Raw genomic sequence first — 14,925 nt, 5'->3', positions numbered from 1 at the left:
CTATCGGTCTTAGTTGTTGGCTAAGCACTTTCGTCGAGAGGATGAAGACCTCCAGGAGGTGGCTCTTGGTGCTATTGTACTCAGGAGAAAACTACCCAAGAAGTTAGTGGGAACAACTCGCGTTTCCCTATAAAAAGGGGTCCAATTATTTCGCGATGATCGTCACCATAGTGGAGCACCCCCCATCTTACTCACCAGCCTCTACACAATACGCGTCTCTTATTCGACGGCGCTGTCGAAAGCGCTTAAGCCCCGAGGCCAGTAGATCCAATCATGGAAGATAATCGACCAGCCTCATCTCGGCTGCGACGATCCAACAGGTGTCGAGCCCGGCGCCACCCAATTACTACCAATGAGCAACGCTCTGTACTCTATTCCCTATGCTTGGCCGTGGCGTCCAGGATGTGCGAAAGGCCATTAACCCTGCTATACCATGTGGGTACAACCGAGACAGAGGCCCAGGGATATGGAGATGTAGCCAACTGATCAGCTCCACATTGTCCCACATCTCCTGTCAACAAATGGTAAAACATGGCGGGGAAATAATACCCTGTTTTAGATGAGGTCAGGAAGACGACCGACCCACAGGCGTGAACTGGCCTGGGCAGTGCTCCAAATGGAGCCTCATCGATACCATAGCCACAGCTCGGCCCCGACCTATATAAGAGCCTGTTGTACCTCTAGGATATGGAGCGGCTCATTTCGGCATAGAATAGAAGAGTCAAATCAGGATTTGTTGGCGATGCTTTCAAAATCACCACTTATCCTCGCCCTGGCTGGGGCTTTGTCCGCTGTTGCTGCCCCTAATGCATTGGTCCGGTCGGAGGAGCCATGTGCGAAAATAAGCAGTTTATATCGGCAGGCCGTAGAGGCAAATGGTAAGAATAGCGAGCTGCGACCATTCCCCCATTCTAACAGCATCTAGTGACCGAGCCAATTAAGGTTGACGGAGGGCTCGCCCATGAGTGTCTGCACTCCATGCCATTTGATGCGCAAAAGGCGGCAAAATTTGTCTCGGAGTTAACTAAATACATTCAGCTTCAGTCAACGATAGAGCTTCTAAAAGTTAGGTAGCAACCAGTTGTCAACGATAAGCCTGACTTGCCTAACAATTTACTACTCTAGACCCCCCAGCCGGATATCTCTCTGAACCAACAGACCTACTTGGGGGTATGGATGATGTACTTGCTAAGGCTATGAACAACCAATTCTCTAGCCACTATGATTTCGAAAATGCTATTCTGCGGGTTCTTCATTCTGCAAACGACGGACATTTGGGTGGCACCTTGTGCTCAAACACAATATTCCACTTCAGGAACCAGGTGCCCGTGATATCAATTTCATCCGATGGAGTACAGCTTCCCAAAGTCTATACATTAGGTATGTAATATGGAGTTCTCTGGTTAGGAGAGTAGCTGACGATCACGCATAGAGGACGCAAAGGTTCTTCAAAGAGACCCCAAGATCGTCTCCGCCGTTGCCACCATCAATGGCTACGACGCTGTATCGTACCTGAATCAGTACGCGGAGTCAGACCATTTACAAGACCCAGATGCGAGATATAACCATCTCTTTCCCTCAAGCGCCCGTTATGTGGCCCAGCAAGGGCAGGAGGGCACTTGGACGTTTAACAATGGGCTATGGCCTGGCTATGCCTCACAAAACGTAACATTTGCCAACGGAACATCACTGGACATGCCAACAACCGCTCAGATTGCACTGGAAGACTTTGAGTACCGCAACGGCAGTGCTCTCTGGGAGGGCGTTTGCCTAGCGCCATCGGCATCAACATCCGATGACACCGAAGATAGTCTATCAAAGAGGTCCGAGACTACTGGGAAGAAGGCGCCGACCATGTATCCAAAGCCTGTCATGCGTGATGCGTATAACACAATCTCGGGGTACTTTCTGGAAGACGAGCTCAAGGATGTCGCCGTTCTTTTCGTGCCGAGTTTTGAAACAAACAAATATGAGGGAGACCCATTAGCGTTTGCGAACCACGCCACCGACTTTGTGAAGAAGGCGGTTGCTTCCGCGAAGAAAAAGCTGATCATTGACGTGTCGGGGAACCCCGGTGGTAACACTGCTTCTGGATATGACTTATTTCGAGTTTTCTTTCCCCAGGCGGAGATGTACACAGCATCTCGTATCCGCGCGCATGAATCTGTCAATCTCATTGGACAAGCACTGTCTTCATTAACCAAAGATACCGATGGCTATGGAGCGGAGGGCATTGCTCTGTATGACCTTGTTTCTCCGAATCAAACGTACCATTTCCAGTCATGGGAAGAATATTACGGACCTCAGCAGGTGAATGGAGCCAACCTCAGTCGCATTGCCGCAAGCTTCGACTTTGAGGTGATATCTAGCTGGGAAACTCCTATCCGTGGCTATGGTCCTGTCAAACTGAACGACACTACCACCCCTTTCGCACCCGAGGACATCCTTATTGTACGTTATACACTTTCTGTGCAAATATGTATTGAGCTAACCCTTCAACAGGTGACAGATGGATATTGCACGTCAACATGTACCCTTTTTGCAGAATTGATGACTCACGTAGGTGGTGTCAAGACTCTAGCCTTTGGTGGCCGGCCACAAAACGGCCGTATGCAGGCAATAGGAGGATCTAAGGGCAGTCAGGTCGCCTCATCAGTTTTGATTGATATGTGGGTTGAGGGAGCCAAGTACCTTGCTGAGAAGTCCGCGCAGGATGAAAAGCCCTTGCTCAGTCTCGAGCAACGCAAGGCCCTGAAGGCTTCTGCTCCAGCAGTAGAGGAGCTTCCTTTCAACCTGCCTTCCTTGAGTGTCAACTTGAAAAACTCATATCTCCGCGACAACCACGAGATCCCGGTTCAATTCCTCTACGAGCCAGCTGATTGCCGCCTGTTCTACACCTGGGAGAACTACAAGACCCCCGCGACTACCTGGACGGCCGCCGCTCGCGCTTGGTGGGGTAATGGTACTTGTGTGCCTGGTTCTTCTGCGGGCAAGTGAGTGTTTTCCCGAGTATACAAAGCGATGGGCACTTCTATTGGTATATATCTCAAAATAGATTTGATATGAGATTTCGAGATCGGTTGTAACACGATTCTTGAAGACGCCCGCTTGGTTTCACTCACATTCCCCTTTACTTGTATCAATAGTCTCACATTTATGTATCTTTCTTGTTCGAGACCAGCTTTATGGAGCGACCAGGAGAGCGAAGGAATAATAAACTTTTGGAATTTAGAAATAATCAGATATTTTAGATTAGCTAAGTAATGGGAGTTTGCATTGGCTCATATAGATAGGCGTTCGATCATAAAAGAGGGTCTGAATGGCACTACTACCACAGGCATACAATCTGAACGCGAGACCTTCTGTGCGTTGCATTTTTGGAAGCGTTCATTGTGGCCTCCCTTGACTAGCACCAGATTAAACAAACTTTTGATTCGCTGAAACTTCCGGTTGTATACAATGTCCTACTGAGCAAGTACTAGCCTCAAAGGAAGTCATCCTGACATGGCTAACACCAGAACATGAACGATTGATATGAGGGTCAGCTCGATGGAGAAATATGAGTACCCGGTGGACTCTATATTATTATGTTGCCGCAACGCCGGGGGGCAGAGCGCCTGTCCACACTGGTGACGAATGGCAGGGGCAAACATTCTGCAGTCTGACGAATCTGCTTGCCCTATACACAGAATTAACATCACACCATGTCTATATGCGTTAAATAAGTGGCAAGTGGCCACTTGCGACCGTTAGCCTTATCGTCATGCGTGTGGTTTATTCTTCTGTTATACTATTTGCCGGTAATTGGCCACGATCACGCAATTCCGAGAGATCTGACGCTTTGCTGCGATATTATCTTCCCCGCATGGTCTGACTTCCATGGATTAGAAATCGGATCAAGGTACAAAATCTTAAGGTTATACTCTTTTAACGAACACTTACCTAGGGATCAAGGAGAAAGTTACAATGGTTGGGATGTTACGCGTTGTGATTAAGAACCACGTTTATCCACAACACCCACGCTATACATAGGTAGGAGGTATACAACCGAGAGAAGATATCCTGAATCTAATAAGCGAACGTCAGAATAAGGCGTCATTTTAATGCCGGTATCGTCATATATTTCTGGAGCCAATCAGCACCAGAGGGCACGAGTAAGATGTCTATGAGAGACTAATATAAGGAATGCAATAACCCCCCATCCTAGCTCCGAGCAAGTCATTCAAAGCCCAGGAAAGAATTATACCAAAGCCCGTCACAATGCCTGTTGAATTTATTAGTCTGACGTTTCCGAACGCCTCCACCGAGATCAAGCCAATTCCCAATGCCACGATCGATCCAGAATATCTGGAGCGCTACGCGCGAAACCTAGATGACTATGGATTCAACTACACATTGGTGCCTTACGACTCCTCCTACTTCGATCCCTGGACGGTAGGAGCCACTATTGCCGCTAAGACAAAGAACATCAAGATTATCATTGCTCTCCGGCCGAACACATTGTATCCCACCGTGGCAGCCAAGGCCCTCGCGACACTGGACCAACTCAGTTCCGGTCGTGCGGTGGTGCACTTCATTGCCGGAGGCAGTGATGCCGAGCAAGCAAAGGAAGGCGACTTCCTGACCAAGGAGCAACGGTATGCCCGTCTGGAGGAGTATATCCGAATTCTCCGCCGGGCGTGGGAATCGCCAGATCCATTTGACTGGGATGGCGAATACTACAAGTTTAAGCAGTTTTCTAACAAAGTGCGTCCTACAAACGGGACGATCCCTGTCTCTGTTGGCGGATCTTCCGACGATGCGTATCGGATCGGAGGTGCACTAGCCGATATCTTTGGCCTTTGGGGAGAACCCTTGAAAGAAACCAAGGAGCAAATTGACAAAATCTATGCCGCAGCCGAAAAGGCTGGTCGGTCAGACCGGCCACGTATCTGGGTGACCTTCCGACCCATCATCGCGGAGACCGAAGAGCTGGCCTGGGCGAAGGCGCACCGTACCCTGGATGCGCTTCAGGCAAACCGACCCGGCGGCCAGGGTAACGCGCCTTCTCAGCCACAGAACGTTGGGTCCCAGCGGCTGTTGGATATTGCAGCCCGTGGTGAGGTGCACGATCGCGCACTTTGGTATCCGACCGTTGTAGCCACAAACGCTCGGGGTGCGTCCACTGCGCTGGTTGGGTCTCACCAGACGATTGTGGACTCGATCTTGGATTATGTTGACTTGGGCGCGGAGCTGATTTCCATCCGTGGGTATGATAACCTCAACGATGCGATCGACTATGGGCGGTATATTCTGCCACCAGTCCGTGAGGCACTACAAGAGAGGGGAGTGAAGTCTGCGGCTTAGTTGCGGAATACGCAATGTTGTAGCTGTCATTGAGGTAGCTCGAGCTCTTATCTTGGAAGTGCTTGAACCATACTGTGCCCCGCGGCCCGCTTTTCAAGGTGATGTAAATTTTACTTAGTTAAACTGGGAATCGGACTCAGAGAAAGACTCGTTGATTGATACCCGATAGAGAGTATATGAAGCTGATATCGGCCAAGTTGTACCTGTCTAGCAATTGCCTTAGAAATAAATCATTTTTAGAAGCCCTTTCTAAGAGAAAAAACACAGTCGTTCTAGTACAGTAACTCCCGCATGATCCATTACAGTATCCTTGGAATCGGACGAGGTACCATGCGATAGTTTAAGGATAGAGCCAAAGCCATTCGAGAATCAAGGTTTAACTGAGATCAGACACCCTGCGTGGCTTTCTGCGCTGACAGAAGACTGGTGAATAGCTGAGGGATAACGCGAGAACCAGTGGAATACGACGCCCTAAAACGGACCGGGCACTGTTGCCCGACCAGGGCCTAGCTCTAGACCCTGCATCCTCTCTATGGAAGTCCTCGAATCTGTGAATGAAACCATGATAGTGCGTGAACTAAAGTTGCCTACCGTTTTGGAAGTGTAAAGCAATGTAACGGTGAGGACTGACAGGGATTCTAAACTGATGCAGTTATGCTTACTCACGAGATATAAACGCGTGATAGGAATATGATACCTATTAGCTTTGCACCGCGGAGGGATATGGGGTGACACACGAAGTGCAATGAAAGCCCGTCGAATGCTCTGTACAACATTGAATTGAATCTAGAACCCCCTTTCCTCTAGTGTATATGTTATATAAGGGTCCATATCTCTGTGTCTAGTTTGATTGATCGAAGTAACCAGAAAGGTCGACCTCCTGTATCGACGCACTACTTACAGCACTGAATTATATTACAATGAAGACGACTACGGTTTCCTTGTTCATTCTTCAGGTTCTTTTTGCCAGTCTTGCAAGTGCAACACCTCCCCCAGAGGGTCAATCGTCAGCACCTTCTGACCGAAAGCTGGCACAAACGACCTCTCAGCATACTGGTGTAAGTGAGCTAGACTATAAGGCCAAGGTAATGTGTCGCTGACCATCTCAAGACATGTAAGCTTAGAAAGAAGGACGGTGAGTGGTGACTCATGGATAGTAACTGTCTTGACTGCACACACAACAACATCTTTTCATGCCTGATCTCTGACAAGATACGATGACGATGATACCACAGGACCGAAGGGGGCGCGTTGGTCCGACTGTGAAATTCCTGCAGGAAGCTCATCTCAGAGTAGGCAAGCGAATAGATGGGTGATCCGCTGTGACTATCGATATCCAGTAAGACAAGTGCCGAAAGTATATGAGACATATATACTAATGCCACCAGTGTCCGTCGGATGGGACGTCCTGTTTTGCGAACATAGTACTTACTGAGAATGGAGCTCTGAAAGAGGTCGATGGGCTAGCATACTGCCATGGCTCTATGGTAGTGCCCTGATCTTTTTGTGTTAATACTCTATCCACTGGTAGAGTCTGAACAGAGCAGGAATGCTGGGAGATATATGTGCCGATCGCATCAACACGCCCCGCCGCTCGGGCGAAGGCTCATTTTTTGATCCCATACGTTAAAGCGTCGTCGTCTGTGTCAGATCAGGAAAATGTGCTCACTATTTAATGGTATAGACTAGCACAATTCAATATACGCAATTTGTCACAGGACGTAATATGTGAGATAAAGAGACATCCATACTTGGCACATAGACTAGGTTGCAAGGTGCTGGCTAGTCATTCCTACAGCGGCTTCACATTTCCTGATCTATGCTGGGTCAAGGTCTTTGACTGAATTGCAAGGAAACTCGACATTTTTGCGACTGGGGAGCAAAAATGTCAGAACAAAGTGAGACTGCCCCGGTCTTTGGATCCCCTCCGCTCTCCCTCGTACGCCGCTCTTCCGACAAGGCCGTACAAACCGTTGCTACTCATCTTTATTGACCATCCACCAAGGCTTGGAATGTCGTGGATGACGGTACATTATGTGAAAACTCCACAGCGTGCTAGATTCGAGATCCCTCATATCTAGGTTCATGTAGGTATGTTATTAGATGGACATCCAAAAGAAGCTGCCGATTTCATGCTTTAATACAAAGTTGCCATCACGCTTCATTTTATTTTGGAAGGATCTGACCCTTTCAAGTGGCATGATAAAGTGTGCTTGGAATGAATGATGCTATGCATGCTTCCAACAGACTCAATTGCAAAACACCGTCCTTACCCCCAAGCCTTAACAATATGCCACATGATTCGATACTCTGACCTCAAACAATTCATCAGTATAGTTTCACAGTAGTAGATGCCGTCTTCGTACAATGGCTTATTTCAAATCTTGGTTTTGCTCAAAGTCCAGTACAGTGAAGCTCTTCACCCGACTCTCGAGCTTCACGGTGCCCACCTCGTGAACAGAGAACGCCAGGTCCTCGCATTCATCATCGGAGAAGAAGAAAACTTTCTGGCCTGGAAGGAGCTCATTGATGGTGACATGGAATCCTTTGGGCAAGAGAGTCCTGGCGCAGACATCGGTCTCGGAGCTCTTCCAATAGCCGGTGGTGACCTCCCACGCGGAGGCGGCGAGGGGGAGGAGGGCAAGGGCTGCAGCAAACTTCATATTGTATTTGGGATTTATATGTAACGGTGAACAAACAGTCACTTGTAAAGTCAAGAGTTGATTAAGGGTTATCGGGGGGTTTTGGGAACACTGTCCTGGATATAAAGACATCGTATACCATGTATCACAGGGATAGTTTCAATGGGTATTTCCGCAACCAGCCCTTTGCAGATGTGCTCCACCATGCAGATCGCCAGCATTTCTTACCCATTGATTGGATGTAGTGAGGAAGCCAGTACGCAAGGGGTGAAGGTACATTCTTCGCCGCTTTCGGCCGGGATGAACCCAAACTTGCTCGCAACCCCCGCAAATATTGATTTGTGACAAAACTTTACTAAATGTCATGTCAGGTTCAAAATAGTCGGGCATAAGCAGTGTAGGTTAATCTCAGCTCCTCAGTCTCTGGCTGCATATAGAAACTAACTTTTGTGGCGGCAGAACCCTGGCGAGAAATATGGATCAGGATTATGGATCGGACAATGCTGTACCCCCTGATACATTAGGTGGCAGACTGCCCCTCGAGATAATCAAATCCAGGAACCACCCCCTTAGTGTACTATACTTCAACCTATGCTTTAACACCTAATAGAAAAGAAATGGTCCACTTGAATGAACTGTCCGGGAAAAACTGCAAGGGGTGACATGGTTTGAGACTTTGCTGTCCTGCATCCGTCGTGCTCCTCAGCCAGCCACAACATTTTGCAATAGGTTACAGAAAAAGGGCAAAGGAAAGACAGATTCCTGTTACCTTTGTCACTGCCGCTAACTAGCCTGATATGGCATTAGTGTGCATCAAAAAGGTAGCATTACTGGCTTCAGCAGATCTCCAGGGCTTGGGACGCCCCAGCACAGCTAATGAAGCAATAGCTGTATTAGCTGAAAGTTTTATCCACTATGCCGCAGAATGTCCGTACGAGTGTCATATCTGGATACGCAATCATATTCTTAATTAAACCACCAAAAAAACGTACATTGCTAGACACCAGTTCACCAATGCAGCGTTATTCCTTCCACTCGTCTCTGCCTAATCTTACTATATCAGCCTGCTCAAGAACCCAGTATTTTGACGGTGCATTCCCCGCTTCCGCCATACGAGCAGCTGCAACAGCTGCTCTGCCAATAACGGCTTGATCCTGACCTGCACCTTGAAATCAGTACACAATACTCCTAAGAATTCAACAGCTAACCAAAGTAGTCCCTACCTATCATGTCCTGGACGCCCTGTCCGAGCTTATTGAGGCTCTGCACAATGTTCTCCAACAATGCAGCCTTGGGCTTTTCCCTTTGGATGATCAGGCCAGGCCTCAGGATGATACTATGATCAAAATCGAGTTGCTCGATGGCATCCTCCACCCCAATCTTCATCTTTGAGTAAGGGACATATCGCGAGAAGAGGCCTCTAGTCCCTCCACTAGAGATGAATACGTAGGTGTTCACACCTGCATCCTTGGCTGCTCTGGCGTTGTCTATGCACAAGTCGTGGTCGATCTTCCATTGGTTCTGGATTCCGCCAGCTGCAGCTCTCGTCGTTCCGACTGCGTTGAAGACGACTGATGGCTTCGGAGAAAGAGAGGCGATCATGCCGCCCCATTTTGAGCTCTCTCTTTCTTCAAGGGCCTGCAGCTTGGGAGATTGGGCATTTGGCAGTCGCCTTGAAACCGTTTTGACTGATGAGAATGCGTCTGAGGCAAGGAGTGTCGCGAGTATCTGGCCACCCACAGCTCCTGTACAGCCAAAAACTGCTGCGGTCGTCATGGTAGGATCTTTATCTATAATAGCTGTCCGATTGGGACACGAAGCACATTGCAGGACGAGAAAAATATAATGTTCACAATTTCGTATTAAATATGTAGGGAAAGATTAGGTAGCAACCAAGACGTCATCAATGCCAAGCTGTCGTATAAATGCGAATTGGCTTACGTTATGCATCATAACTAGTAGACTCGGAATATGCCGAGGCAAAAGATACCTCGCTAAGGACTTTGGGCCGCTGTCTATGAAATTGAAACCCCCCAGGGTTCATCTATAGAGAAGGCGAAATGTACGCCTTTATATACAGATGACTAACGCTGGTTGATTTTCTTCCCTCCATGAAAAGCGATAGGATGCGACAAAGGCCGGAGGCTATCGACGGGATAAAAACATGACTGATGGCGAACGAAAGAGCTGCAGCTCCTTGGTGTTGCTGGTGGAAATTCAGAGTTTTCAATAGAGTGCTCCCTGAGCTGGAGGTTAAACTCTGAATCTACATTTTGTCCAGCACTCACACAGCCAAGGTAGTTAAGATATTGAATCTAACTCGTCGATAATATCTGGCTCAGGTGTTCTTCGAGAACATATTCACGACAGATATTATCCCTTCTATTTCAGATAATATCAATACAGAGAAATATTGTGATTCCAGTGCGTAGGCCCAGCGCTCGACGTTCATACACTACATGTACTGGCGACTCTCTAGCCACTCTTGTAGTGGGTGACGGCCTGTGCAGCGGTCTCAAATACTTTCCGAACCCCCTCCAAAGTGGCAGCTGAGCATTCAACGTATTTCATAGCCCCAATTTGGCGACATACCCTGATAGCCTCCTTTGGGGTGACCTGCACCGTTGCCACCTGGGAGACCTCATCACTCGCCTTTGGCTTTTCATCAGATCGCAGATTTTTCTTCCGCCCCAGGAACTTCGTCATCGTCTGCAAGAATGCAGTACTCGCTTTCGGATTCTCTTCACGACGCAGATCCTTCTTACAGCCAACTAATATAGTCGGTATATCACCACAGAAATGCCGAACTTCGGGGGCCCAGCTTGTGGCCACGTTGCGGAGAGATTCAGGCGAATCGATGGAGAAACAGATCAAGACAACATCACATGAGATATAGGAAAGAGATCGCAACTTGGCGAATTCTCCTTGATTAGCAGTATCCCAAAGGGAGATCAGGGTCCGGCTCCCCGCGATCGGGGAGACAACCTCCTCAAGGTCTAACAAGGTAGGTAATTCACCGCTCACAGGCCTGGCTTGTGTGAAGGCAGTAAGGAGACTAGTTTTTCCACAGCTTGTATCACCGATGACTACAAGCTTGCGAGTGATATTACTCATGACGGAACCACTTCATCAATATGCAGGGGTATGTTTTGTAAACATGAGATTCCGCTCGAGTGGATAATTTCAGACGGGATGACTCATGTCCCGATATGCCGAGGTAAAGGCGTGCGACTCTGTTTTGCTTCTGGTTAGTGGCTAGCCAATTGCTGCTGGTTTCATCCGGGGATTTATGGCCTAGGGGTGTGAAGTCGTGCTGGGCGCATAGATTCCATATTTTAGTTATAGCCTCCAGGGGAGATCTGAAAATTCATTTTCCCCAAATATGGAAGGTGAATATCAACAGGCCTACGCGGGTAGCCTATCGTAGGGGCGCTCCTTGAATGTATAATAAGTTTTGGCAATCTTAATGCAAAATGTATCATTAAGTACGGGTGCTATTTTGTAACGAGACATGATGTCCACAGAAGAATTGTTATGCCAGGGCAAACCACAGGCTGTTGACTTGCAACGCCTCCGACTCAGCCAACACAGACTTAGATATACAACCAACTGTCCTAGTATATCTGGCTTTTCATGAAAGACTTAGCAGATTCCCTGGCGTTTGACAACACTGGGTCAACTATGTTTCCTATGCAGAGTTGATCTGCCCAGGAGCTTCTTGACAGCACTCTTGGGTTTCATGATTCAGATCCAAAAAAGTTGCCAAACTATATAGGCTAAGTTTATGATGATGCCGCACGAAGTATCCAACGTAGAATCTGTCATAATGTGCTGCGATGTACTTAGATATAGCTATGTGATACATTGACCCACAAGATATATTCGCAACATTGTCAATTGATTGTAAATGTTTCGCTTCCAGTTTGAGTCTTTTGGGGAAGACCTTTTCCTGGAGGAGCTGATCAAGGGCCTCCGCTATAATCGTTTTATAGTCGACGGTAGTCGGTAATGTACCAAACTACAGGATTGCTATAAACGCAATAGCGGAAAAGACTGCGTTCTCCTTGGGATATTCCTCTGTATTGCCTAACGTATACGACAGCATGGGATGTAGTACTAGTACGCTCCTCGGTCGAGTGTCATCTTCTGCAGGCGGAAGTCTGGACTCTTTCACCCGTGCGGCCGAGGATTATATATAGTATCCCGAATAAATTGGTTAATCATCACAAAGCCACTGGCGGGCCGTATCCACAACCAGAGACATAGGCATTCTGCTACTTAAGTGTGAGCCACCCCAAGGCTAAGCTTCTATATGCCGAAGACATAGCAGAAAGTGATTAAGGGGACAAAGAACGGAGAGTCAGAACTACGAGTGCATAAATATTAAATGGTCATTTGCGGGTCCAGATGAGTAATCAATATTTGACCCGATCTCGGGCCCTCATCTCACCTCTGGCTTCATTTTCATCTTATATCCGAGAGTTGAACTTTGAGGTTGCAAGAAAAGGTCTTATTACGTCACACAGATATGCCTAAGCAGCCCTCTTCAACAAGAAATGTAAAGCAGCCCAAAGTCCGCCGTAACCACTCAGGCTGTCGACCATGCCGTAGAAGAGGAAAGCGGGTCAGTGAACATCCCACAATCTACTACCGATCTAAAGCATCTTCTAAACCGAACTCCTTCAGTGCGATGAGGAAAAGCCTAGCTGCGGGGCCTGCCAGAGGTTGTCATTGGATTGTAGCTACGGTATCGACTTTACTTTCCATAGCCTGGACAGAGCATTTTTTCAGACGCAGCTAGCAGATCAGAAAGCATCAACTCGATCAAGTACGATTTCGAAACGAACTACAGCGAAGATTGTGCAGGACCCGAAAATTAAGATTGGATTGCCTGACTACTTGAACAGACTGGCAACCTCTCATGCACCACCAACTGTCAGCACGCAACATGAGATAGAGCTTCGATACTTGAACCATTTTCAGACTCATGTGCGCCATCTCCTTCCAGCAGCTTCGCTGCAACTTGTCGACAGATCCCTACAGTCCCTTGGATTACGATTCGCCGTGCTTTGTATATCGGCATCCAATCTCTCAATGCTCAATGCAGGGGTTCAGAGCCGCGTTGTACCAAATGATAGCCGAAAGTCGGTTTTCAGCCCAGTCGTCAATGGCCTGCATCACAGTAACGCCCAAAAATATCACGATTTGGCGCTGTGGAATTGCCGCACTGCGGAGCATGACGGGATCAAAAATGAAGCACCTGCGCTACTCGCTGCACACGTTCTTCTGGCGTATTACCACCATGCATCCACCGATCATCTACGATTTCGATTCGCCGTGAAGGATGCTGTCCGATTCGTTTTGCAGAACAGGGCGACTATCGCCAATTCTCCAGATGGTCCTGACGCATTGCAAATGTGGTACCGTCTCTGCGCATCCCACCGACCAGCAAAGCCACCAGCCTTGCTTCTTGAAGGCGAGGGAGCAAGTTCCTTTGGGCCGAATCTTCTTCCAGATGTTACTGAGCATACCTATCTCAATTGCATCGTGGGGATGGGTGTAGACGATCTTATCTATGACATTCTTATCAAAACACTGGAAATCCGGACCAAGTTGGTGGTATTTCGTTGTGTGGCAGCCATCCGTCAGGTCTCTGAGACCTCAAGTGATATTGGCCCTCTTACACATGAAGTGATGAATAAAATGCTTGGGCGAGAATGCGGGCCGGATGAATATGCGGAAGCCCGGGATAGCTTTATGCGCGGTTCAAATTTGCTAGGCTTGCTGGATGTACAAAAGGAACGTTTGAAGGTTTGGCGATCGCGACTTAGTGCGGAACAGTTGCGAGCCCAAGGCGACTCTACTCCTTGCATACAAAGGAAAACGACCCCTGAAGTCTCAAACTTACCCATAGGCCAACAATTTCTGACCCATCGAGATGCCATGAACGCCTTGTACAGTTTGCTTTGCGAAATGGCATTCGAAGATGCCAAGCAAGCTTTCGCATCACACCACACGTCTACAGTTGTTGGAGCCGATCCTTCACATGTCATTGCCGATATGGCTTATAGTGCGTGCCACGTTGCTAATAGTCTTGATCTGGCCGTGTCGAATACGTCGGACATCTACACGCTGAGCCTAGCAGAGGTCTTGCTTCAACTTGTATTTCTCTGGCGGTCGGATGAGCTTTTTACCTACATCCTGGATGTTTTATGGCCCCAGCTTGAGACGCATGGAAAGGGCTACGAGCACTCCCACTACCCTACGCATCTCGTCAAGCGTATTATAACTCAAACTGCAGTATACTGGGAGCAAGGTCGAGTGGTAAACTTTGCCCTGCCAGCAGTCGCAGAGAATATATCGAAGTTAAGCCTGTTGGATATTGACCACCCGATAGACCTGGTGGTGTGCGGATATAACACGGATGGCATGTATTTCATCGAGAAAATCCCGCTGCCTTGATGGTCTTTCTAGGTGGGTATATGCTGTCAAGATAACTACATCTGCTGTATACGTGCCGCGATGTGCCTTACAAACTCGTGTGAGACAATATATTGGTGTTACGCGCCCCGGCAACGACGGTACCTGCGGACTTTCGTTTCCGACTTGCGGTATTTGGTTGTTGCCCGCAAGGTTATGCGAACGTTGCTCCAGATCAACAATCCGAAGACCAAGATGTCCATCGATGAGAGGCTGGGTACGGAGGCTGGTAGCGGCCACTCCGCAACAACAGTACTACGGCCCACCTGGGCATCAGGAGCAACTGTTGTTAGCCAAGGTTAATCATTTCAGGCAGATCAGTCCTTTCTGAGGGCACCGGATTCTCATTTGTCCAGGCAATTGCCGGAGCCGTGGTCGTCACTAGTGATGGGGTGCCTCTTCCCCGGGTATCAGACAACTACCTTATCTAAGACTCCTACTTCAGAAGAAAAGTTCC

General features: G+C 48.2%; 6 protein-coding genes across 6 annotated transcripts; 3 read left to right on the top strand and 3 right to left on the bottom strand.

Moving 5' to 3' along the window:
* Nucleotides 1–742: 742 nt before the first annotated feature.
* ANOM_000443 (peptidase S41 family protein) lies at nucleotides 743–2,997 on the top strand (the record flags this gene model as incomplete). Its single annotated transcript, XM_015545701.1, has 5 exons — nucleotides 743–878; nucleotides 926–967; nucleotides 1,126–1,380; nucleotides 1,433–2,451; nucleotides 2,503–2,997. The coding sequence occupies 5 exons, from the start codon at nucleotides 743–745 to the stop codon at nucleotides 2,995–2,997; spliced, it is 1,947 nt and encodes a 648-aa protein (XP_015412335.1).
* A 1,263-nt stretch (nucleotides 2,998–4,260) lies between these two features.
* ANOM_000442 (LLM class flavin-dependent oxidoreductase) lies at nucleotides 4,261–5,346 on the top strand (the record flags this gene model as incomplete). Its single annotated transcript, XM_015545700.1, has 1 exon — nucleotides 4,261–5,346. The coding sequence occupies one exon, from the start codon at nucleotides 4,261–4,263 to the stop codon at nucleotides 5,344–5,346; it is 1,086 nt and encodes a 361-aa protein (XP_015412336.1).
* A 2,372-nt stretch (nucleotides 5,347–7,718) lies between these two features.
* Nucleotides 7,719–8,009, bottom strand: ANOM_000441 (uncharacterized protein; the record flags this gene model as incomplete). Its single annotated transcript, XM_015545699.1, has 1 exon — nucleotides 7,719–8,009. The coding sequence occupies one exon, from the start codon at nucleotides 8,007–8,009 to the stop codon at nucleotides 7,719–7,721; it is 291 nt and encodes a 96-aa protein (XP_015412337.1).
* A 1,001-nt stretch (nucleotides 8,010–9,010) lies between these two features.
* ANOM_000440 (protein fmp52) lies at nucleotides 9,011–9,764 on the bottom strand (the record flags this gene model as incomplete). The annotated part of the gene is made up of 2 exons (XM_015545698.1): nucleotides 9,011–9,147; nucleotides 9,212–9,764. 2 exons carry the CDS (start codon nucleotides 9,762–9,764, stop codon nucleotides 9,011–9,013), a joined length of 690 nt encoding a protein of 229 aa, XP_015412338.1.
* A 699-nt stretch (nucleotides 9,765–10,463) lies between these two features.
* On the bottom strand, nucleotides 10,464–11,102 carry ANOM_000439 (Rho family protein; the record flags this gene model as incomplete). The annotated part of the gene is made up of 1 exon (XM_015545697.1): nucleotides 10,464–11,102. One exon carries the CDS (start codon nucleotides 11,100–11,102, stop codon nucleotides 10,464–10,466), a length of 639 nt encoding a protein of 212 aa, XP_015412301.1.
* A 1,414-nt stretch (nucleotides 11,103–12,516) lies between these two features.
* Nucleotides 12,517–14,450, top strand: ANOM_000438 (Zn(II)2Cys6 transcription factor domain-containing protein; the record flags this gene model as incomplete). Its single annotated transcript, XM_015545696.1, has 2 exons — nucleotides 12,517–12,612; nucleotides 12,675–14,450. 2 exons carry the CDS (start codon nucleotides 12,517–12,519, stop codon nucleotides 14,448–14,450), a joined length of 1,872 nt encoding a protein of 623 aa, XP_015412300.1.
* Between the last annotated feature and the right edge of the window lie 475 nt (nucleotides 14,451–14,925).

The sequence above is a fragment of the Aspergillus nomiae genome, assembly GCF_001204775.2.
Source record: "Aspergillus nomiae NRRL 13137 chromosome Unknown contig00003, whole genome shotgun sequence".
In the NCBI taxonomy this organism is placed as follows: Eukaryota; Fungi; Ascomycota; class Eurotiomycetes; order Eurotiales; family Aspergillaceae; genus Aspergillus; species Aspergillus nomiae.
The sequence above is the reverse complement of the archived record's forward strand: the minus strand, read 5'-3'. Positions and strand labels throughout refer to the sequence as shown.